Consider the following 17529-nt stretch of genomic DNA (forward strand, 5'->3'; position numbering starts at 1 on the left):
AAAGTGTGAAACAACTGAAAATATGTATTATATTCTAGGTTCTTCAAAGTAGCCACCTTTTGCATTGATGACTGCTTTTCACACTCTTGGCATTCTCTTGATGAGCTTCAAGAGGTACTCACCGGAAATGGTCTTCACTTCACAGGTGTGCCCTGTCAGGTTTAATAAGTGAGATTTCTTGCCTTATAAATGGGGTTGGGACCATCAGTTGTGTTGTGCAGAAGTCTGGTGGATACACAGCTGATAATCCTACTGAATAGACTGTTAGAATTTGTATTATGGCAAGAAAAAAGGAGCTAAGTAAAGAAAAACGAGTGGCCATCATTACTTTAAGAAATGAAGGTCAGTCAGTCTGAAAAATTGGGAAAACTTTGAAAGTGTCCCCAAGTGCAGTTGCAAAAACCATCAAGCGCTACAAAGAAACTGGCTCACATGAGGACCGCCCCAGGAAAGGAAGAACAAGAGTCACCTCTGCTTCTGAGGATAAGTTTATCCGAGTCACCAGCCTCAGAAATCACAGGTTAACAGCAGCTCAGATTAGAGACCAGGTCAATGTCACACAGAGTTCTAGCAGCAGACACATCTCTACAACAACTGTTAAGAGGAAACTTTGTACAGCAGGCCTTCATGGTAAAATAGCTGCTAGGAAATCACTGCTAAGCACAGGCAACAAGCAGAAGAGACTTGTTTGGGCTAAAGAACGCAAGGAATGGACATTAGACCAGTGGAAATCTGTGCTTTGGTCTGATGAGTCCAAATTTGAGATCTTTGGTTCCAACCACCGTGTCTTTGTGCGATGCAGAAAAGGTGAACGGATGGACTCTTCATGCCTGGTTCCCACCGTGAAGCATGGAGGAGGAGGTGTGATGGTGTGGGGGTGCTTTGCTGGTGACACTGTTGGGGATTTATTCAAAATTGAAGGCATACTGAACCAGCATGGCTACCACAGCATCTTGCAGCGGCATGCTATTCCATCCGGTTTGCGTTTAGTTGGACCATCATTTATTTTTCAACAGGACAATGACCCCAAACACACCTCCAGGCTGTGTAAGGGCTATTTGACCAAGCAGGAGAGTGATGGGGTGCTACGCCAAATGACCTGGCCTCCACAGTCACCAGACCTGAACCCAATCGAGATGGTTTGGGGTGAGCTGGACCACAGAGTGAAGGCAAAAGGGCCAACAAGTGCTAAGCATCTCTGGGAACTCCTTCAAGATTGTTGGAAGACCATTTCCGGTGACTACCTCTTGAAGCTCATCAAGAGAATGCCAAGAGTGTGCAAAGCAGTCATCAAAGCAAAAGCTGGCTACTTTGAAGAACCTAGAATATAAGACATATTTTCAGTTGTTTCACACTTTGTTAACTATATAATTCCACATGTGTTAATTCATAGTTTTGATGTCTTCAGTGTGAATGTACAATTTTCATAGTCATGAAAATACAGAAAAGTCTTTAAATGAGAAGGTGTGTCCAAACTTTTGGTCTGTACTGTACTGAGAAAAAATACTGACCAAATACTGATAGTGGGGCCATGGTCTTACTCTTTAACTAGGAGCACTAGCTAAGCCAGCTCTCTTCTCTGTCAGGGCTGGTGGAGGGGAGCTCCCTTTATGTCATTACAAACTCAGAAGTACAATGGGATCTGCAGTGAAATTGGAACAATATGGCTGATATCAATAGTACAGGTATATTGGGAACATTGTGTCTGAAACAAATCTGCCTTTTGTAAAGATAACCCAAGAAGCTGCAATCTTTGGCTCAGATATTTCAGATAAAGTTAACTTAACGTTTATAACACTTAGTGGGTATGTACCAAGATTACCAAGATAAGAAATTAACCTATAAATACATTATAGGGTATATCTTCCAAATCGCCAGGAGTCTTATGCTGGGACCCCCACCGATCCCAAAAATGGGGCTGCGCTTGGCTGTCTATGGAACTCCCACTGAAAATAAATAGAGCAGAAGTGTATATGCTTGGCATCTGCTTCATTTAGAAAGGCCTGTTGTAAGGATCAGTAAGGGTCCCAGTTTTTGGAAGTTAGCAACTTTTCTATGGATAGGGGGTAACATTTAATCTTGGTGCATACCCTTTTAAGCAGGATCCCAATTAGAAATTTGTGAGGGTCTGAAAATTTTCTTTGCTGGCGTTCCACAAAGTTGCTATTACAGAGTATTGTGTACAACAGAACAGACAACAGAGGCTGAAATACTTGTGTATGGGACCATATTTCAACCTCCAAAAATGTAGTCTTTGGTGATAAGCTAGGGATAGGCTCTGTATATCAAATATACATTTAAGGAAATGCGGGTTTATAGCATGTTAATGCAATGTACTGTATATGTGTATATATTTATTTTCATTTATTAAGTAAGAAAGTTTGCATATTAATGCTAAAGTACTATTTTAGAAGATAAGATAATGCTCAATTAATTAATTTTATAGCGCTCTTTGCTCTTCTGATTTCGGATTGGCTTCAACGGGAGAACTCAGTTGCCTTTTCTTAATTTCATTGTCCAACTTCAAGTTCTCTATCTGAAGATAGAGGTACTGCACCTGAAGATACTTAATCCATTCATCTGGGGTAGATGTACATTTCCGAGCTTCTTCTTGCAATTCCCAGATTTGATCACACACAGGTTCTATGAAATAGAAATACCAATTACATTAGTTTGCAAAAAAAAAATATGCTTGTTTTCATGTCAGAGAAGCATTTTTATTTAATGAGATTCATAACCTGTAAGTTCACAGTCACTGTGAATGTCCACCCTTGAATACCAACTTGTGTTTTTCCCTAAATAGATTAAAAATTGTTTGTTAATTTATCTCTCAGTATATACCTATGGTGAGCCGAAACTCTGTGTTTCTGATACAGCTCTTTACAGGCAACCCGTCATGTCCCCAAATGCTATTAGCTATTGGGTCAGTCTGCAAGTTAAAAGCATTATTAGGCTGTTCAGCTGCCTTACCGAAAGCGCGACTATCAGGAAAAAAATTAACTTTTTCATCCCAAGAGCTGCCGCTTTCAGTCATAGAAGCTCGCAGTGGGGCTACTGTCACGGTTCACAGCATTGCAGCATTACAGCTTGCTCTGCAGCGCATCTGTGCACAGTGAGCTGTCAATCAAAGTGTCAGAGCGTGCTTCCAGCCACCATTCACTGTGTTCTTTTAAGGCTCTGTCATACACGCTTTTTTCAGACACTGGCTATATGATTTCAGTCATGCATGTTTGACTATGAAACATTGCGGCGTTTCAGAGAAAAACATACATTAAAAGCTGCCAAAAGACAGGTCCCCAGTGGCTTCTCTTCACTCACTCGCCTTGAGTGACCTGTCTCTCCTTGCGTGCGTTTGGGAGAGAACTGTCAGTCAATGGCAGTAGTGTTGAGCGAGCATGCTCGACACTGCTCGGTACTCGCCCGAGCATCTCACTACTCGGGATGTTCGGCGAGCACCGAGCATTTCCGGGTTACTCGGGCGGGAGCTCGGGTCTCCGCCTTCCATGTTTGGCGCTCTTTACAGAGCCAATGAACATGCAGGGATTACCAGCCAGTAACTGTAATGCCGCAGCCATGTTGGTTGTGGGCATTACAGTGATTGGCTGGCCGCACAGCGTCACCTCGAGTATTTAAAACGGGGCGCCGCCATCTTGGACACAGTCGCTCCGGATCAGATGGTGTAGGGAGAGTGCTGCTGAGCTAGGGAGAGATTTATTCTGTGAAATAGGTAGTATAGGGTCTCTAAAGCCTGCAAAATCAAACAAACAGTCCTTCTCAGGACTAATATCTATCCCAGATATCAGGCAGGCTGTATAGGAGATGCAGTGGTTATACCAACAAACACTGCATTATAGTCCTGTGTGCTGCTTTTCAAATTGCTAGACTTAGCCCCAGGTCTCAGAGGCCAGAAAAAATCCTTTTTTTTTCATATAAATCCTCATTTTTTTTTTCCCTCAGTCAGACTGTACAAATACCCGTCTTATTAATCTTTTGGTATCCCCCCCCCTATTTGTGAGTGTTCAGACACAAATATATCTGTTTAAAAATTCTGGTGTAAGCCAGATAACCAGAACTGTGGTTTTCCTCTTCCACGGTTCAAATCTGGGTGTAATCCACCTTTTTGCATAAAAAAAAAAATTTCAGTGTCTCGCTGACTGTTCAGACGCAAATATATATCTATTTAAAGAGTCTGGTGTAGGCAAGATAACTAGAACTGTGGTTTTGCAGTTCCACGGTTCAAATCTCTGTATTATCCCCTTTTTGCCTTTTTTCCATAAAAAAAACATTTTGAGTGTCTCGCTGACTGTTCAGACTCAAATATATCTGTTTAAAACATTCTGGTGTAGACCAGATAACTAGAACTGTGGTTTTCCTCTTCCACGGTTCAAATCAGGGTGTAATCCACCTTTTTGCATAAAAAAAATAGTTTCAGTGTCTCGCTGACTGTTCAGACACAAATATATCTATTTAAAGAGTCTGGTGTAGGCCAGATAACTAGAACTGTGGTTTTGCAGTTCCACAGTTCAAATCTCTGTATTATCCACTTTTTTGCCTTTTTTCCATAAAAAAAACATTTTGAGTGTCTCGCTGACTGTTCAGACACAAATATATCTGTTTAAAAGATTCTGGTGTAGGCCAGATAACCAGAACTGTGGTTTTCCTCTTCCACAGTTCAAATCTGGGTGTAATCCACCTTTCTGCATTAAAAAAAACAGTTTCAGTGTCTCGCTGACTGTTCAGACACAAATATATCTGTTTAAAAGATTCTGGTGTAGGCCAGATAACTAGAACTGTGGTTTTGCAGTTCCACATTTCAAATCTCTGTATTATCCACTTTTTTGCCTTTTTTCCATAAAAAAAAATTTTTTGAGTGTCTCGCTGACTGTTCAGACTCAAATATATCTGTTTAAAAGGGTCTGGTGTAGGCCAGATAACTAGAACTGTGGTTTTCCTCTTCCATGGTTCAAATCAGGGTGTAATCCACCTTTTTGCATAAAAAAACAGTTTCAGTGTCTCACTGACTGTTCAGACACAAATATATCTGTTTAAAAGAGTCTGGTGTAGGCCAGATAACTAGAACTGTGGTTTTGCAGTTCCACAGTTCAAATCTCTGTATTATCCACTTTTTTGCCTTTTTTCCATAAAAAAAACATTTTGAGTGTCTCGCTGACTGTTCAGACTCAAATATATCTGTTTAAAACATTCTGGTGTAGACCAGATAACTAGAACTGTGGTTTTCCTCTTCCACGGTTCAAATCAGGGTGTAATCCACCTTTTTGCATAAAAAAAATAGTTTCAGTGTCTCGCTGACTGTTCAGACACAAATATATCTATTTAAAGAGTCTGGTGTAGGCCAGACAACTAGAACTGTGGTTTTGCAGTTCCACAGTTCAAATCTCTGTATTATCCACTTTTTTGCCTTTTTTCCATAAAAAAAACATTTTGAGTGTCTCGCTGACTGTTCAGACACAAATATATCTGTTTAAAAGATTCTGGTGTAGGCCAGATAACCAGAACTGTGGTTTTCCTCTTCCACGGTTCAAATCTGGGTGTAATCCACCTTTTTGCATAAAAAAAAAAACAGTTTCAGTGTCTCGCTTACTGTTCAGACACAAATATATCTATTTAAAAGATTCTGGTGTAGGCCAGATAACTAGAACTGTGGTTTTGCAGTTCCACATTTCAAATCTCTGTATTATCCACTTTTTTGCCTTTTTTCCATAAAAAAAAATTTTTTGAGTGTCTCGCTGACTGTTCAGACTCAAATATATCTGTTTAAAAGGGTCTGGTGTAGGCCAGATAACTAGAACTGTGGTTTTCCTCTTCCACAGTTCAAATCTGGGTGTAATCCACCTTTTTGCATAAAAAAAAAACAGTTTCAGTGTCTCGCTGACTGTTCAGACACAAATATATCTGTGTAAAAGAGTCTGGTGTAGGCAAGATAACTAGAACTGTGGTTTTGCAGTTCCACAGTTCAAATCTCTGTATTATCCACTTTTTTTGCCTTTTTTCCATAAAAAAAACATTTTGAGTGTCTCGCTGACTGTTCAGACTCAAATATATCTGTTTAAAAGATTCTGGTGTAGGCCAGATAACTAGAACTGTGGTATTCCTCTTCCTTGGTTCAAATCAGGGTGTAATCCACGTTTTTGCATAAAAAAACAGTTTCAGTGTCTCACTGACTGTTCAGACACAAATATATCTGTTTAAAAGAGTCTGGTGTAGGCCAGATAACTAGAACTGTGGTTTTGCAGTTCCACGGTTCAAATCTCTGTATTATCCACTTTTTTGCCTTTTTTCCATAAAAAAAAAACATTATGAGTGTCTCGCTGACTGTTCAGACACAAATATATCTGTTTAAAAGATTCTGGTGTAGACCAGATAACTAGAACTTTGGTTTTGCAGATCCACGGTTCAAATCTCTGTATTATCCACTTTTTTGCATTTTTTCTGTAAAAAAAAATCAGTTTGAATGTCTCGCTAACTGTTCAGACACAAATATATCTGTTTAAAGGGGTCTGGTGTAGGCCAGATAACTAGAACTGTGCTTTTGCAATTCCACGGTTCAAATCTCTGTATTATCCACTTTTTTGCCTTTTTTCCTTAAAAAAAAATCAGCTTGAGTGTCTCGCTAACAGTTCAGACACAAATATATCTGTTTAAAAGATTCTGGTGTAGGCCAGAGAACTAGAACTGTGGTTTTCCTCTTCCACGGTTTAAATCTGGGTGTAATCCACCTTTTTGCATAAAAAAAACAGTTTCAGTGTCTCGCTGACTGTTCATACACAAATATATCTGTTTAAAAGATTCTGGTGTAGGCCAGAGAACTAGAACTGTGGTTTTCCTCTTCCACGGTTCAAATCTGGGTGTAATCCACCTTTTTGCATAAAAAAAACAGTTTCAGTGTCTCGCTGACTGTTCAGACACAAATATATCTGTTTAAAAGATTCTGGTGTAGGCCAGAGAACTAGAACTGTGGTTTTGCATTTCCACAGTTCAAATCTCTGTATTATCCACTTTTTTGCCTTTTTTCCATAAAAAAAAAATCAGCTTGAGTGTCTCGCTAACAGTTCAGACACAAATATATCTGTCTAAAATGGTCTGTTGTAGGCCAGATAACTAGAACTGTGGTTTTCCTCTACCACGGTTAAAATCTGGGTGTAATCCACCTTTTTGCATTAAAAAAAACAGTTTCAGTGTCTCGCTGACTGTTCATACACAAATATATCTGTTTAAAAGATTCTGGTGTAGGCCAGAGAACTAGAACTGTGGTTTTCCTCTTCCACGGTTCAAATCTGGGTGTAATCCACCTTTTTGCATAAAAAAAACAGTTTCAGTGTCTCGCTGACTGTTCAGACACAAATATATCTGTTTAAAAGATTCTGGTGTAGGCCAGAGAACTAGAACTGTGGTTTTCCTCTTCCACAGTTCAAATCTCCTTTTTATCACCCTTTTGCCATTGATAGTGCGAGTGTAAGCTATTTTACTTCATTTACAAGGCGCGTGGAAAGGGAGGTGGAACTGGACGTTCTGGTGATGGTGCGTGCAGAGGATGGGGCCGTGGCCAAGGTGAAAATGTGCCACAACCAACAGCCACATCTTCTCGCTCCCAGTTCTTGACCGAATTACTAGGTAAGCACACAACAGCACCACTATTGCGAACTGATCAGTGTGAACAGGTTATTAATTGGATAGCAGGTAATACTTCCAGTCACCTGGGCACCACCACCTCCGGTCTGTCTTCCACACGGTCAAGTGTTAGTAGCCATGAGTCTTGACTGCATACTCCTCCTCACCCTGATGCTCCTTCCTCCCACTATGCCGAGTGTCATCAGACAGCAACTGATCCCACAGTTGGACACTCTGAAGAGCTGTTCACTGGTCCATTTCCATATTTGGGCCCCTTGCCTGCTCCGCTTGAAGTGGTGGAAGAGGAGATCCCATGTAGCAATGGCCAAATATTTCAACAGCCACGGACACAGGAAGGTGATGCTGGCAATTTGTCACAAGAGGTGGACGATGACGAGACACAATTGCCACGAAGTGAGGAGGAGGACCGTGGTGCAGAAGTGGAAGAGGAGGAGGTGGTGGATGATCTAGTAACTGACCCAACGTGGCAGGAGGACACACAGAGCGAGGCCAGCAGCACACAGGGGGAGGGAGGCAGAGTACCCCAACAGGCAGGAAGAAGCAGTGTGGTGGCTGCTGATAGAAGGCAGGCAACCATTCCCTGTAACACCAACACGAGGGACGTTGCCAGTACAACCTGTAGGTCTTCCAGAGTCTGGAATTTTTTTAAAGACTCTGCTGATAACCCCAAAAAGGCCATTTGTACCACCTGCCTGGCCAGCATCAGCAGGGGTGACAAAACTACCAGCCTGACCACCACCAGCATGATCAGGCACATGGCAGCAAAGCACCTGACTTTGTGGGGCGAACCCCAGGGTTCCGTGACCAGTGTCAGCGGGTGTCACCACTGCTTCTTCCGCTGTTGTGCATGTAAGAGAACCCCATGTTGTGCGTGCAAGGCAATCCCCTGTCCCCTGTCCCCATACTGCATGAAAAGATGCCCCCTCCTCTCAGTCTTCACTTGTTATGGCAGTTTCTCAAGAAACAGCATCAACGTCCACGTCAACGTCCCACCGCAGCGTTCAATTGTCCATATCCCAGAGCTTTGAACGAAAGCACAAATTTGCAGCTAACGCCCCACAGGCCACAGTCCTAAATTCACACATTTCATGACTGCTTGCGTTGGAAATGCTGCCTTTTAGGCTGGTGGAGACGGAATCCTTCCGCAACCTTATGGCGGTGGCCGTCCCTCGGTACTCGGTCCCCAGCCGACACTATTTTGCCCGGTGTGCCATCCCCGCACTACACAAGCACGTGTCCCAAAACATCTGCCGTGCCCTCAACAACGCAGTTACTGGGAGAGTCCACCTGACAACGGACACGTGGACAAGTGCTTGTGGCCAGGGACTGTACATCTCCCTGATGGCACACTGGTTAAACATAGTGGAAGCCGGGAACCAGTCGGACCTTGGGACGGAACACATCCTCCCCACACCGAGGATTGCGGGCCCTATGTCTGTCAGAGTTGCCACCACAGTGTACTGCTCCTGCGCATCATCCTCCTCCTCCTCTTCATGTTCAGCCTCCATCTCAGATATCACCACATCAGTTACAAGCTGGAAGCACTGTAGTACTGCCTCAGCCAAGCGGCAACAGGCTATGCTGAAACTCATAAGCTTAGGTGATAAACCTCACACTGCTTGTGAGTTGTGGACAGCTGTGAAAGAGCAGGCAGATCTGTGGCTGAGACCGCTGAACCTACATCCAGGCATGGTCGTGTGTGACAATGGGCGTAACCTGGTGGCGGCTCTGTGCTTAACCTCGTTGTTCAGCGGTTTCCTAAATCGTACCCCGAGTTGCCAGATCTGCTCGTCAAAGTACGCTGCCTGTCAGCTCATTTTCGGAAGTCGGCTACAGTTTCCGCCACCCTTGCTGTGTTGCAGCAGTGTTTGCAACTTCCGGCACACCGACTGGTGTGTTATGTCCTCACACGTTGGAACTCTACCCTCCACATGTTGCAAAGGATTTGTGAGCAGGAGAGAGCAGTTGTGGAGTACCAGCTGCAACAAGGCCGTCGATATTCAGGTCAGACTCCACACATAAGACCTCAGGAGTGGACCTGGATGTCTGACATATGTACCATCTTGACAAACTTTGAGGAGTCCACCAAGATGGTGAGTGGCGATGACGCCATCATTAGCGTCAGCATCCCACTTGTCTGTCTTTTGCAACGCTCTCTGCAGAGAATTAAAGAGGAGGCATTGCAGCCAGAGTATGAGATGGATAAAGAAGCCATAGCGGGCGATTACACACAGCCCAGCCTCATCTCATCCCAACGTGCATTGGGGAAAAAAAAGGGAGAGGAGGAGGAGGAGGAACAGGAGCTGGTATCATGCGCTGTAGACGGTAGTGCCTGTACAACTGTTATACCGTCGGTTCAGCGTGGGTGGCATGAGGACAGGGGGGAGGAGGAGGAGAGCATGGTCAGTCGTCATCTTGGTGAGGACACGGAAGTCTTGCCCGTTACCAGTCTGGCATGCATGGCTGACTTTATGTTACGCTGCCTTAACCGTGACCCTCGCGTTGTCCAAATGTTAGGTGACAGTCATTACTGGTTGGTGACACTTTTAGACCCCCGCTACAAGGAGAACTTTCACTCTCTTATTCCTGAGGTGGAGAGGTCTACAAAAATGAGGCAGTACCAGAAGGCCCTTGCTGCAAAATTGTTAAAAAAATTCCCATCTGAACACGCTAGCGGCAGAGGTCACAGTTCGTTGCCCAACCAAGGCGTACAGGTGAGAGGGACGCAACTCCAATCCAGCAGAGGCAGGAGAACACTGTCAATGTTCTGGGACAGTTTTCTGAGACCCGCCCAGCTTACAAGCCCTGAGGCGTGGGGTACTCTCACAAGGAGTGGAAAGTTTCAAAAGATGGTGAGAGAGTATCTTGCCGACTGTACCAGCGTCCTCCGTGATTCCTCTGTGCCTTTTAATTATTGGGTATCCAAGCTGAACACTTGGAATGAACTCGCTCTGTACACCTTGGAGGTCCTGGCCTGCCCTTCCACTAGCGTGTTATCGGAGCGTGTTTTTAGTGCCGCTGGGGGAATTATAACTGATTAGAGCACTCGCCTGTCAACTGACAATGCTGACAAGCTGACCCTTATCAAAATGAACAAGGGCTGGATGGGGCCAGACTTCTCATCACCACCAATTGACAGCAGAGTAACATAAAGTCAAATCCACTGTGTTATTTCGGGAGGTGTATTCCATGCACCACTTCACACCCACACATGGGTATACGCTTCCTCATTTCGGCTGTTTTTTGCTCTTCTCCTTATCCTCAGCCTCCACCACCACTATACCACCAGGGTGACGGTGGTCCGTGTTGCCAGCATTGCAAGTTCCTCCATTCTAATTTTTGACAGCTTTTGCTTGGAAGGCATGGGAAAGACTATGGGAGACCCACTCCCCAATAATGGGAATAATGTTTTCAATATGCTGTACTGCATGGCTTTTGTAAGGGGCATTAAAATCATCTTGATAAGCTACTGTGACCTCCACATCTCTTCCAAGGGGCATTAATACCGTCTTGTTAAGCTACTGTGACCTCCATGTCTCTTCCAAGGGGCATTAAAATCGTCTTCTTAAACCACTCTGACCTTCATGTCTCTTCCAAGGGTCATTGATATTGTCTTTTTATTCCACTGGGACCTCCACCACTCTTCCAAGGGGCATTGATATTGTCTTTTTATTCCACTGGGACCTCCACCACTCTTCCAAGGGGCATTGATATTGTCTTTTTATTCCACTGTAACCTCCATCACTCTTCCAAGGGGGATTGATATTGTCTTTATTCCACTGGGACCTCCACCACTCTTCCAAGGGGCATTAAAACCATCTTGTTAAACCACTCTGAACTCCACGTCTCTTTCAAGGGGCATTAAAACTGTCTTGTTAAGCTACTGTGACCTCCACGTCTCTTCCAAGGGGCATTAAAACTGTCTTGTTAAGCTACTGTGACCTCCATGTCTCTTCCAAGGGGCATTGATATTGTCTTTTTATTCCACTGCGACCTCCACCACTCTTCCAAGGGGCATTGATATTGTCTTTTTATTCCACTGGGACCTCCACCACTCTTCCAAGGTGCATTGATATTATCTTTTTATTCCACTGGGACCTCCAACACTCTTCCAAGGGGCATTGATATTGTCTTTTTATTCCACTGGGATCTCCAACACTCTTCCAAGGTGCATTGATATGGTCTTTTTATTCCACTGGGACGTCCATGTCTCTTCCAAGGGGCATTAAAACCATCTTGTTAAACCACTCTGAACTCCACGTCTCTTTCAAGGGGCATTAAAACTGTCTTGTTAAGCTACTGTGACCTCCACGTCTCTTACAAGGGGCAATAAAACCGTCTTGTTAAGCTACTGTGACCTCCACGTCTCTTCCAAGGGACATTGATATTGTCTTTTTATTCCACTGCGACCTCCACCACTCTTCCAAGGGGCATTGATATTGTCTTTTTATTCCACTGTAACCTCCACCACTCTTCCAAGGTGCACTGATATTGTCTTTTTATTCCACTGGGACCTCCAACACTCTTCCAAGGGGCATTGATATTGTCCTTTTATTCCGCTGGGACGTCCATGTCTCTTCCAAGGGGCATTAAAACCGTCTTGTTAAACCACTCTGAACTCCACGTCTCTTCCAAGGGGCATTAAAACCGTCTTGTTAAGCTACTGTGACCTCCACGTCTCTTCCAAGAGGCATTAAAACCGTCTTATTAAACCACTCTGAACTCCACAGCTCTTCCAAGGGGTATTGAAATGTTGTTTTTAATTACCTCTAACCTCCACGACTCTTCCAAAGGGCATTGCATTTCCTCCTAATTTTAGTCAGCTTTTGCTTTTCAATGCATAGGCGAACACTAACTGAGACCCACTCCCAATAATGGGTAGAAGGTTTTTAGTACGCTGTAATCCACATCTGTTTCAAGGGGCATTGCGGTTCCTCATAATTTTTGGAAAGCCTTCCATTCACTGCTTAGGCCAACAGTGTACAAGAGACCTTGTTGCTATAAATTGAAAAAACGGTTTAATTAAGGCCCTCTGATCTCCATGTCACTTCCAAGGGGCATTGGAGTGCCTCAAAATTTTTGATAGGCATTGCACTCACTGTATGCCCTATAACTGTGTAGCCGAACCGCTCCTTTTGGTACAGAAACATATCCTACAAGACATGTGTGGTTGACTGGCCTGATATTGATGTGAATGGTCCCTGTTCCTCCTGCTCTTTCTCCTTTGCCACCACCTCATCCATCATTTATCACCTGAAGCTTTGTTTTAACGGGAGTCATAGAACTGGCATAGTAGCAGGAAAACATCCAGCAATCCTCAGAGGAGGTAGGATATGCGCCAAAACGCTGACCACCTCAGGCCTAGCCGCTACTACATACATGCTCTTGCATTCCAAGGAACAGAAAGCTAAGGAGATGGATGGCCTCATGATCATGAATAATTTATTTGTTGTGTAGGAGGCCGACCACTGCTGCTGTCTACCTTCTGAACTTTGTGTTGAAGCCTGATTGACCCAGGACCCACAATCCTCTATATCTGGAGGACGTGTTGCATCCCAGTGTCCAACTGTGTCCCGGCTTCCACAATATTAACCCAGTGTGAAGGCGTCAGTGAGATGGACAATCCCTGGCCACATTCACTTGTCCACGTGTTTGTGGTTAGGCTGTCCTTCCCACTAAATGCACTGGGTAGGGCACAGGTAATGTTTTGGTATGCGCGCTTGTGTATAAGCGCACCGGGACAAATAAGGGCCACTGGGGACCGTTTATGGACACCCGGCCGCCCACAGACGGCTGGGGACCGTGTGTGGGCACCGGTCCGCAGGGCGGCTGGGGACAGATTCCGCCTCCACAAGCCTAAAAGGCCCAATTTCAAGTGCAAGCAAGCAAGCAGTATGGTATTGCAGCCTGGGGGTGGGTGGGTGGCAGGCTGCATACTTGCGCTTGCATTGCAAGGAATGGAGGAGGTACAATTGAACACTGCCCTGGTACAAGGACTTGCACGGGGATAGTTGCAAGTCTGCATCTTCTGATGCGGCAAGGATCACTTCTGATGGGCACACTTTTAGGCAGTGACCTGGGTGTCAGAGATGCTTCCAGGGGTCTTCCCTATGCTGTTCCCATGTCTTTTCAGCACTGTATGCATGTGTCACACAGCACATGGCCAGATAAGGTTGTAAAATGTTCAAATGACATTTCCCGGTGAATGCATTTGTCACGGTTGAAAGCAATACAAAAGTGCAAAAACGCATAAAAAATGCTACTTGTGAACATAGCCCAAGGTGTGGAGGAGTATTTTTTTTTTTGCTTATTTATTTTACCTTATACACAAGTGTTTACCCTGGAAAGGATGTTCCTTAATATATTTCACAGGAAAGCAGTTTCAGTTTAGTTTTTGAACTTTTTATTGTGAGCCCGTAAAAGTGGCTTAATACCTCTGAGCACGTTGTTGACAGCAGTGACCTGGGGGTCAGAAATGCTTCCTGGGGCGATCCCCATGCTGCCCCCATGTCATTTGAACACTCTCACTATCGTTTTAGGCACTTTTTAGGCTTTCTACAGACTGCCGGGGGTGCCGCCGCAAAAATGCTCTGGTCTCCCATAGACTAACATTGGGCTCGTTGCTCGGGTCGAGCACCCGAGTATCACGGTGAGCTCGGCCCGAGCTTCGAGCACCCGAGCATGTTAGTGTTCACTCAACACTAAATGGCAGCGGATGGGTAAAATCTGCTGGAGACACGCCTGGCCTGTCAAACTAGTCTCCCATGAAGCTTGGTCCCTGGACAGCATTTAAAATGTATTTCTTTGAAATGCTGTAGAGTTTCAGATGCCAACAAACATGGCTGAATTCATACAGCCAGTGTCTGATACATGCTACCCGATCTACTGCTCTCAGGTTCTCTTTAAAGGAGTTTTCCATTCTCAGAAGAAAAGTGCAAACATTCTCTTCTCACACTACCTCTAATTAGTGAGCATGTGACTGCAAATCGTATACTTGACTGCACACCCACACAGAGAATGCAAAATTGTGACAATGTGCGATGCCCAGTCTGCAGTCACATTTAGTCAATGTAGGCTTCAGCTTCCATCTCACAGGCAGTCTGTGTTGCAATATAGCAGACCTGTGAGAGCTGCTGCTACAAACGTGTTTGTAATGAGATAAAGTTCATTTCTATTGTTCTGTGTTAGTTACATGACTCAGGTTAAGACCCCACGTAGCGTTTTTGTAGCGTTTTTGCGGCATTTTTACAGCTGCGAAAACGCTTGTAAAACAGTCTGCCATGCAAAGCAATGTGAATTCGGATGTGCTGTGCACATGATGCGCTAATTTGCGCGTCGAATTCGCATTTCGTTGCAAAACGCAGCATGACCATTTCTACCACGATTACGCTGCAAATTCGCGGCCATTGAGGAACATTGAAACGCAGCAAACCCGCATGTATATGTGGATTTGCTGTGTTTCAATTAAATTCAATGGGCGCGAATTTGCAGCGTAATCGTGGTGCGTGTGGTACCCGGGATGAAGAGGAGACTACAACTCCTCTTCACGCGGTGAAAAAAAGGAATAAAAAAGTTAAAAATAAACAAAACCTGTATATTCACCTCTCCGGTGGCCCCCGGTCTGCTCTCCGGTCTCCTCCAGTCTGCTCCCGGCCACGTCCTCTCTGCTTGGCATCCCGCGGGGTACTGTCAGGACCTACGGTGACGTCATTTAGTCACCTGATGTCGGCGGCCAGGTGATGGTCGCGTGACCATCAGCTGACTAAATGACATTGTGGCACCCCAGGGGTCTGGTTTCCACAGTAACAAGCAATGTTATGTCTGAGAGCAGGTGGGAGGTCTCTTGGCCAGGGATCCTGTGCATGCCACACCTCCTGCCCAGTCTTGGGAGGGGAAGACCTTCCCCTATATAAACCCGGGGCTGAAGCAGGGTTAGTCAGTCAAGGAGAGTAGAGACAAGAAACAGTCACAGGAAGAAACAGCAGAAGCTCAGTGAGAGCAATACTACTACAAGTCAGGGGCTGGCAGCTGCAGAGCTCGCCCTGACTGAGAAGCTTTCTTACCGGACCCGGCGTCCGAGGCTGTGGGGACTAACTCTTACCCAGCAGCAGAAGCCGACCGGCAGGGGATTTCAGGTCCTCAGGCCCAGAAACCCGAAGGCACGGTCACACGCGTGGGACCAGCGCCGCCATCGTGGAGCGGAAGCCATTAGAAGGCCCCGAGTCACCGGCCATACGGGTGAGCACCACACGGTACACTCAGGGACGTGGGCTACTTATATCCGCTTCTAGCAAGGTAGCCAGAAGAGTACAGTCAGTTTGGGAGGCCTACAACTCCGCCTGGCCAGGGGAGATCCCATCTGCTCAAGGACTGACCAGGCCCCGTTCGCTAGCAAGTACTCCGGGAGGGTCTATCGTTGTTACCAGTAAAGACCCTGAATTACACCGCACCGTCTCTGAGTGGTTCCTGCTACCCTCATCTTCCACGTCGGCTGCCCTGAGGCCATACCCCTCCCATTGGGGGTTATACTATCACGCTGCACAATTCTACACCGGCCTCAGCGGTCTGCCCTGCAGCGGCAGCTCCATAGCTGCAAATCAACGGGTGGCGTAGTCGACACTCAAATAACATCTATCAAGACTGCCACACACTGAGTTGACTCCCTGGGCACGGACCGGGTCCCCGCCACTCGGAGACTACAACCCTCATCTGATCCGGTTCCAGGTAAGCCCCCGTGCGCGAGACGCTGCGCGACACAGCAGGCCCAGGGGCGCGTCTACTTTTGGCGTAGTCGGCAGGATTTCGTGCCCGCAACCACCGGGTACTGCGTGCCTGAAAAAGAGACTTTTAAAACTTACCATCCGTGAAGTTTTCCCGCCATCGGTGAAGATTCCCACCATCCGGCGCCATTTTCAGCCTTCTTCCCGCCATCTGTGAAGATTCCCGCCATCCGGCGCCATCTTCAGCCTTCTTCCCGCCATCCGTGGAGTTTTCCCGCCGTTGGACGCCATCTTGAGGACGCCGCGCGGGAAGAAGAGGGGCGTGGACTCCGAAAGCGCGCGAGAACTGAAGCCCCGCCTCACGTCCGGACGTTGCGTAAGGTCCTGGAAGGAGCCCAGCAGACGCCGACGTCACCGGAGCGCGACGGAAGGTCCTCAACCCTGACGATCTACTGCAGAGCCGCGGCCTACGGAACAGGATCATCGCAAGGTAGGCCACGGTCCACTAGGGGGGAGGAAGATGTCGGATGCGGAGGAGAGCTTCATTGCCTCAACCCCCGCCAGCGCCACCGCTGCTGCAGTTATGCCCTTCACCATGCCCTATATCCCGGGAGCAGCTTGGCTACCCCAGTACTCAGGGGAGTCACATACCCTGCATGACTTTAGAGAAAAGCTGGATAGCCTCTTCCAGGTGTACCCCCTCACAGAAGAGCAAAAAGTGAGCATCCTGGTGGCCCAACTAACCGGGGCAGCCAAAAGGGAAGTAAAATCCTGGCCACCTGGGAGGAAGACTGTCGCAGGGATACTAACCCGGCTGAAGGATACCTTTGATACCCGCACCTCAGCCGAGATTAAGCTTAGATTCTACGGGTGCAAGCAGCGAGCGCATGAGAGTATAAGGGACTATGCACTAAACCTACAAGAGGCCCTGAGGGCCATTAAGCAGACCGACCCTGATGGAGTGGGAAACGAGGACAGGCTGTTGACCGAACAATTTATAGAGGGACTATATTGTAATGCCCACCGAACCCAGTTGCGGGCGATGGCCTTACAGGATCCCCATCTGGGCTTTGCACAGTTCAAGGACAGAGCCATCCGGGTGCTCCGAGAACCGGCACCGGGTGGCGTTGTGACCCACAGGCGCCCAGCTATCACTTAC

The 17529-nt window shown here is 46.1% G+C and overlaps 1 protein-coding gene across 4 annotated transcripts in view; it reads right to left on the reverse strand.

Moving 5' to 3' along the window:
- Positions 1-1445: 1445 nt before the first annotated feature.
- The window catches only part of LOC141224049 (sushi, von Willebrand factor type A, EGF and pentraxin domain-containing protein 1-like), a 407381-nt gene continuing 391297 nt past the window's right edge, over positions 1446-17529 (reverse strand). For 2 of the 4 annotated variants that reach the window (XM_073666876.1, XM_073666875.1), the window contains one exon: positions 1448-2643. In XM_073666876.1, the coding sequence (XP_073522977.1) occupies positions 2441-2643 (203 nt within the window). In that variant the 3' untranslated portion in view covers positions 1448-2440. Of the gene's footprint in view, positions 2644-17529 lie in introns of all 4 variants that reach the window. The other 2 variants (XM_073666874.1, XM_073666873.1) reach the window with 2 other exon arrangements.

This window comes from Phyllobates terribilis, unplaced genomic scaffold, assembly GCF_046119375.1.
Source record: "Phyllobates terribilis strain yellow unplaced genomic scaffold, ASM4611937v1 Scaffold_2__4_contigs__length_985480577, whole genome shotgun sequence".
Classification (NCBI taxonomy): Eukaryota; Metazoa; Chordata; class Amphibia; order Anura; family Dendrobatidae; genus Phyllobates; species Phyllobates terribilis.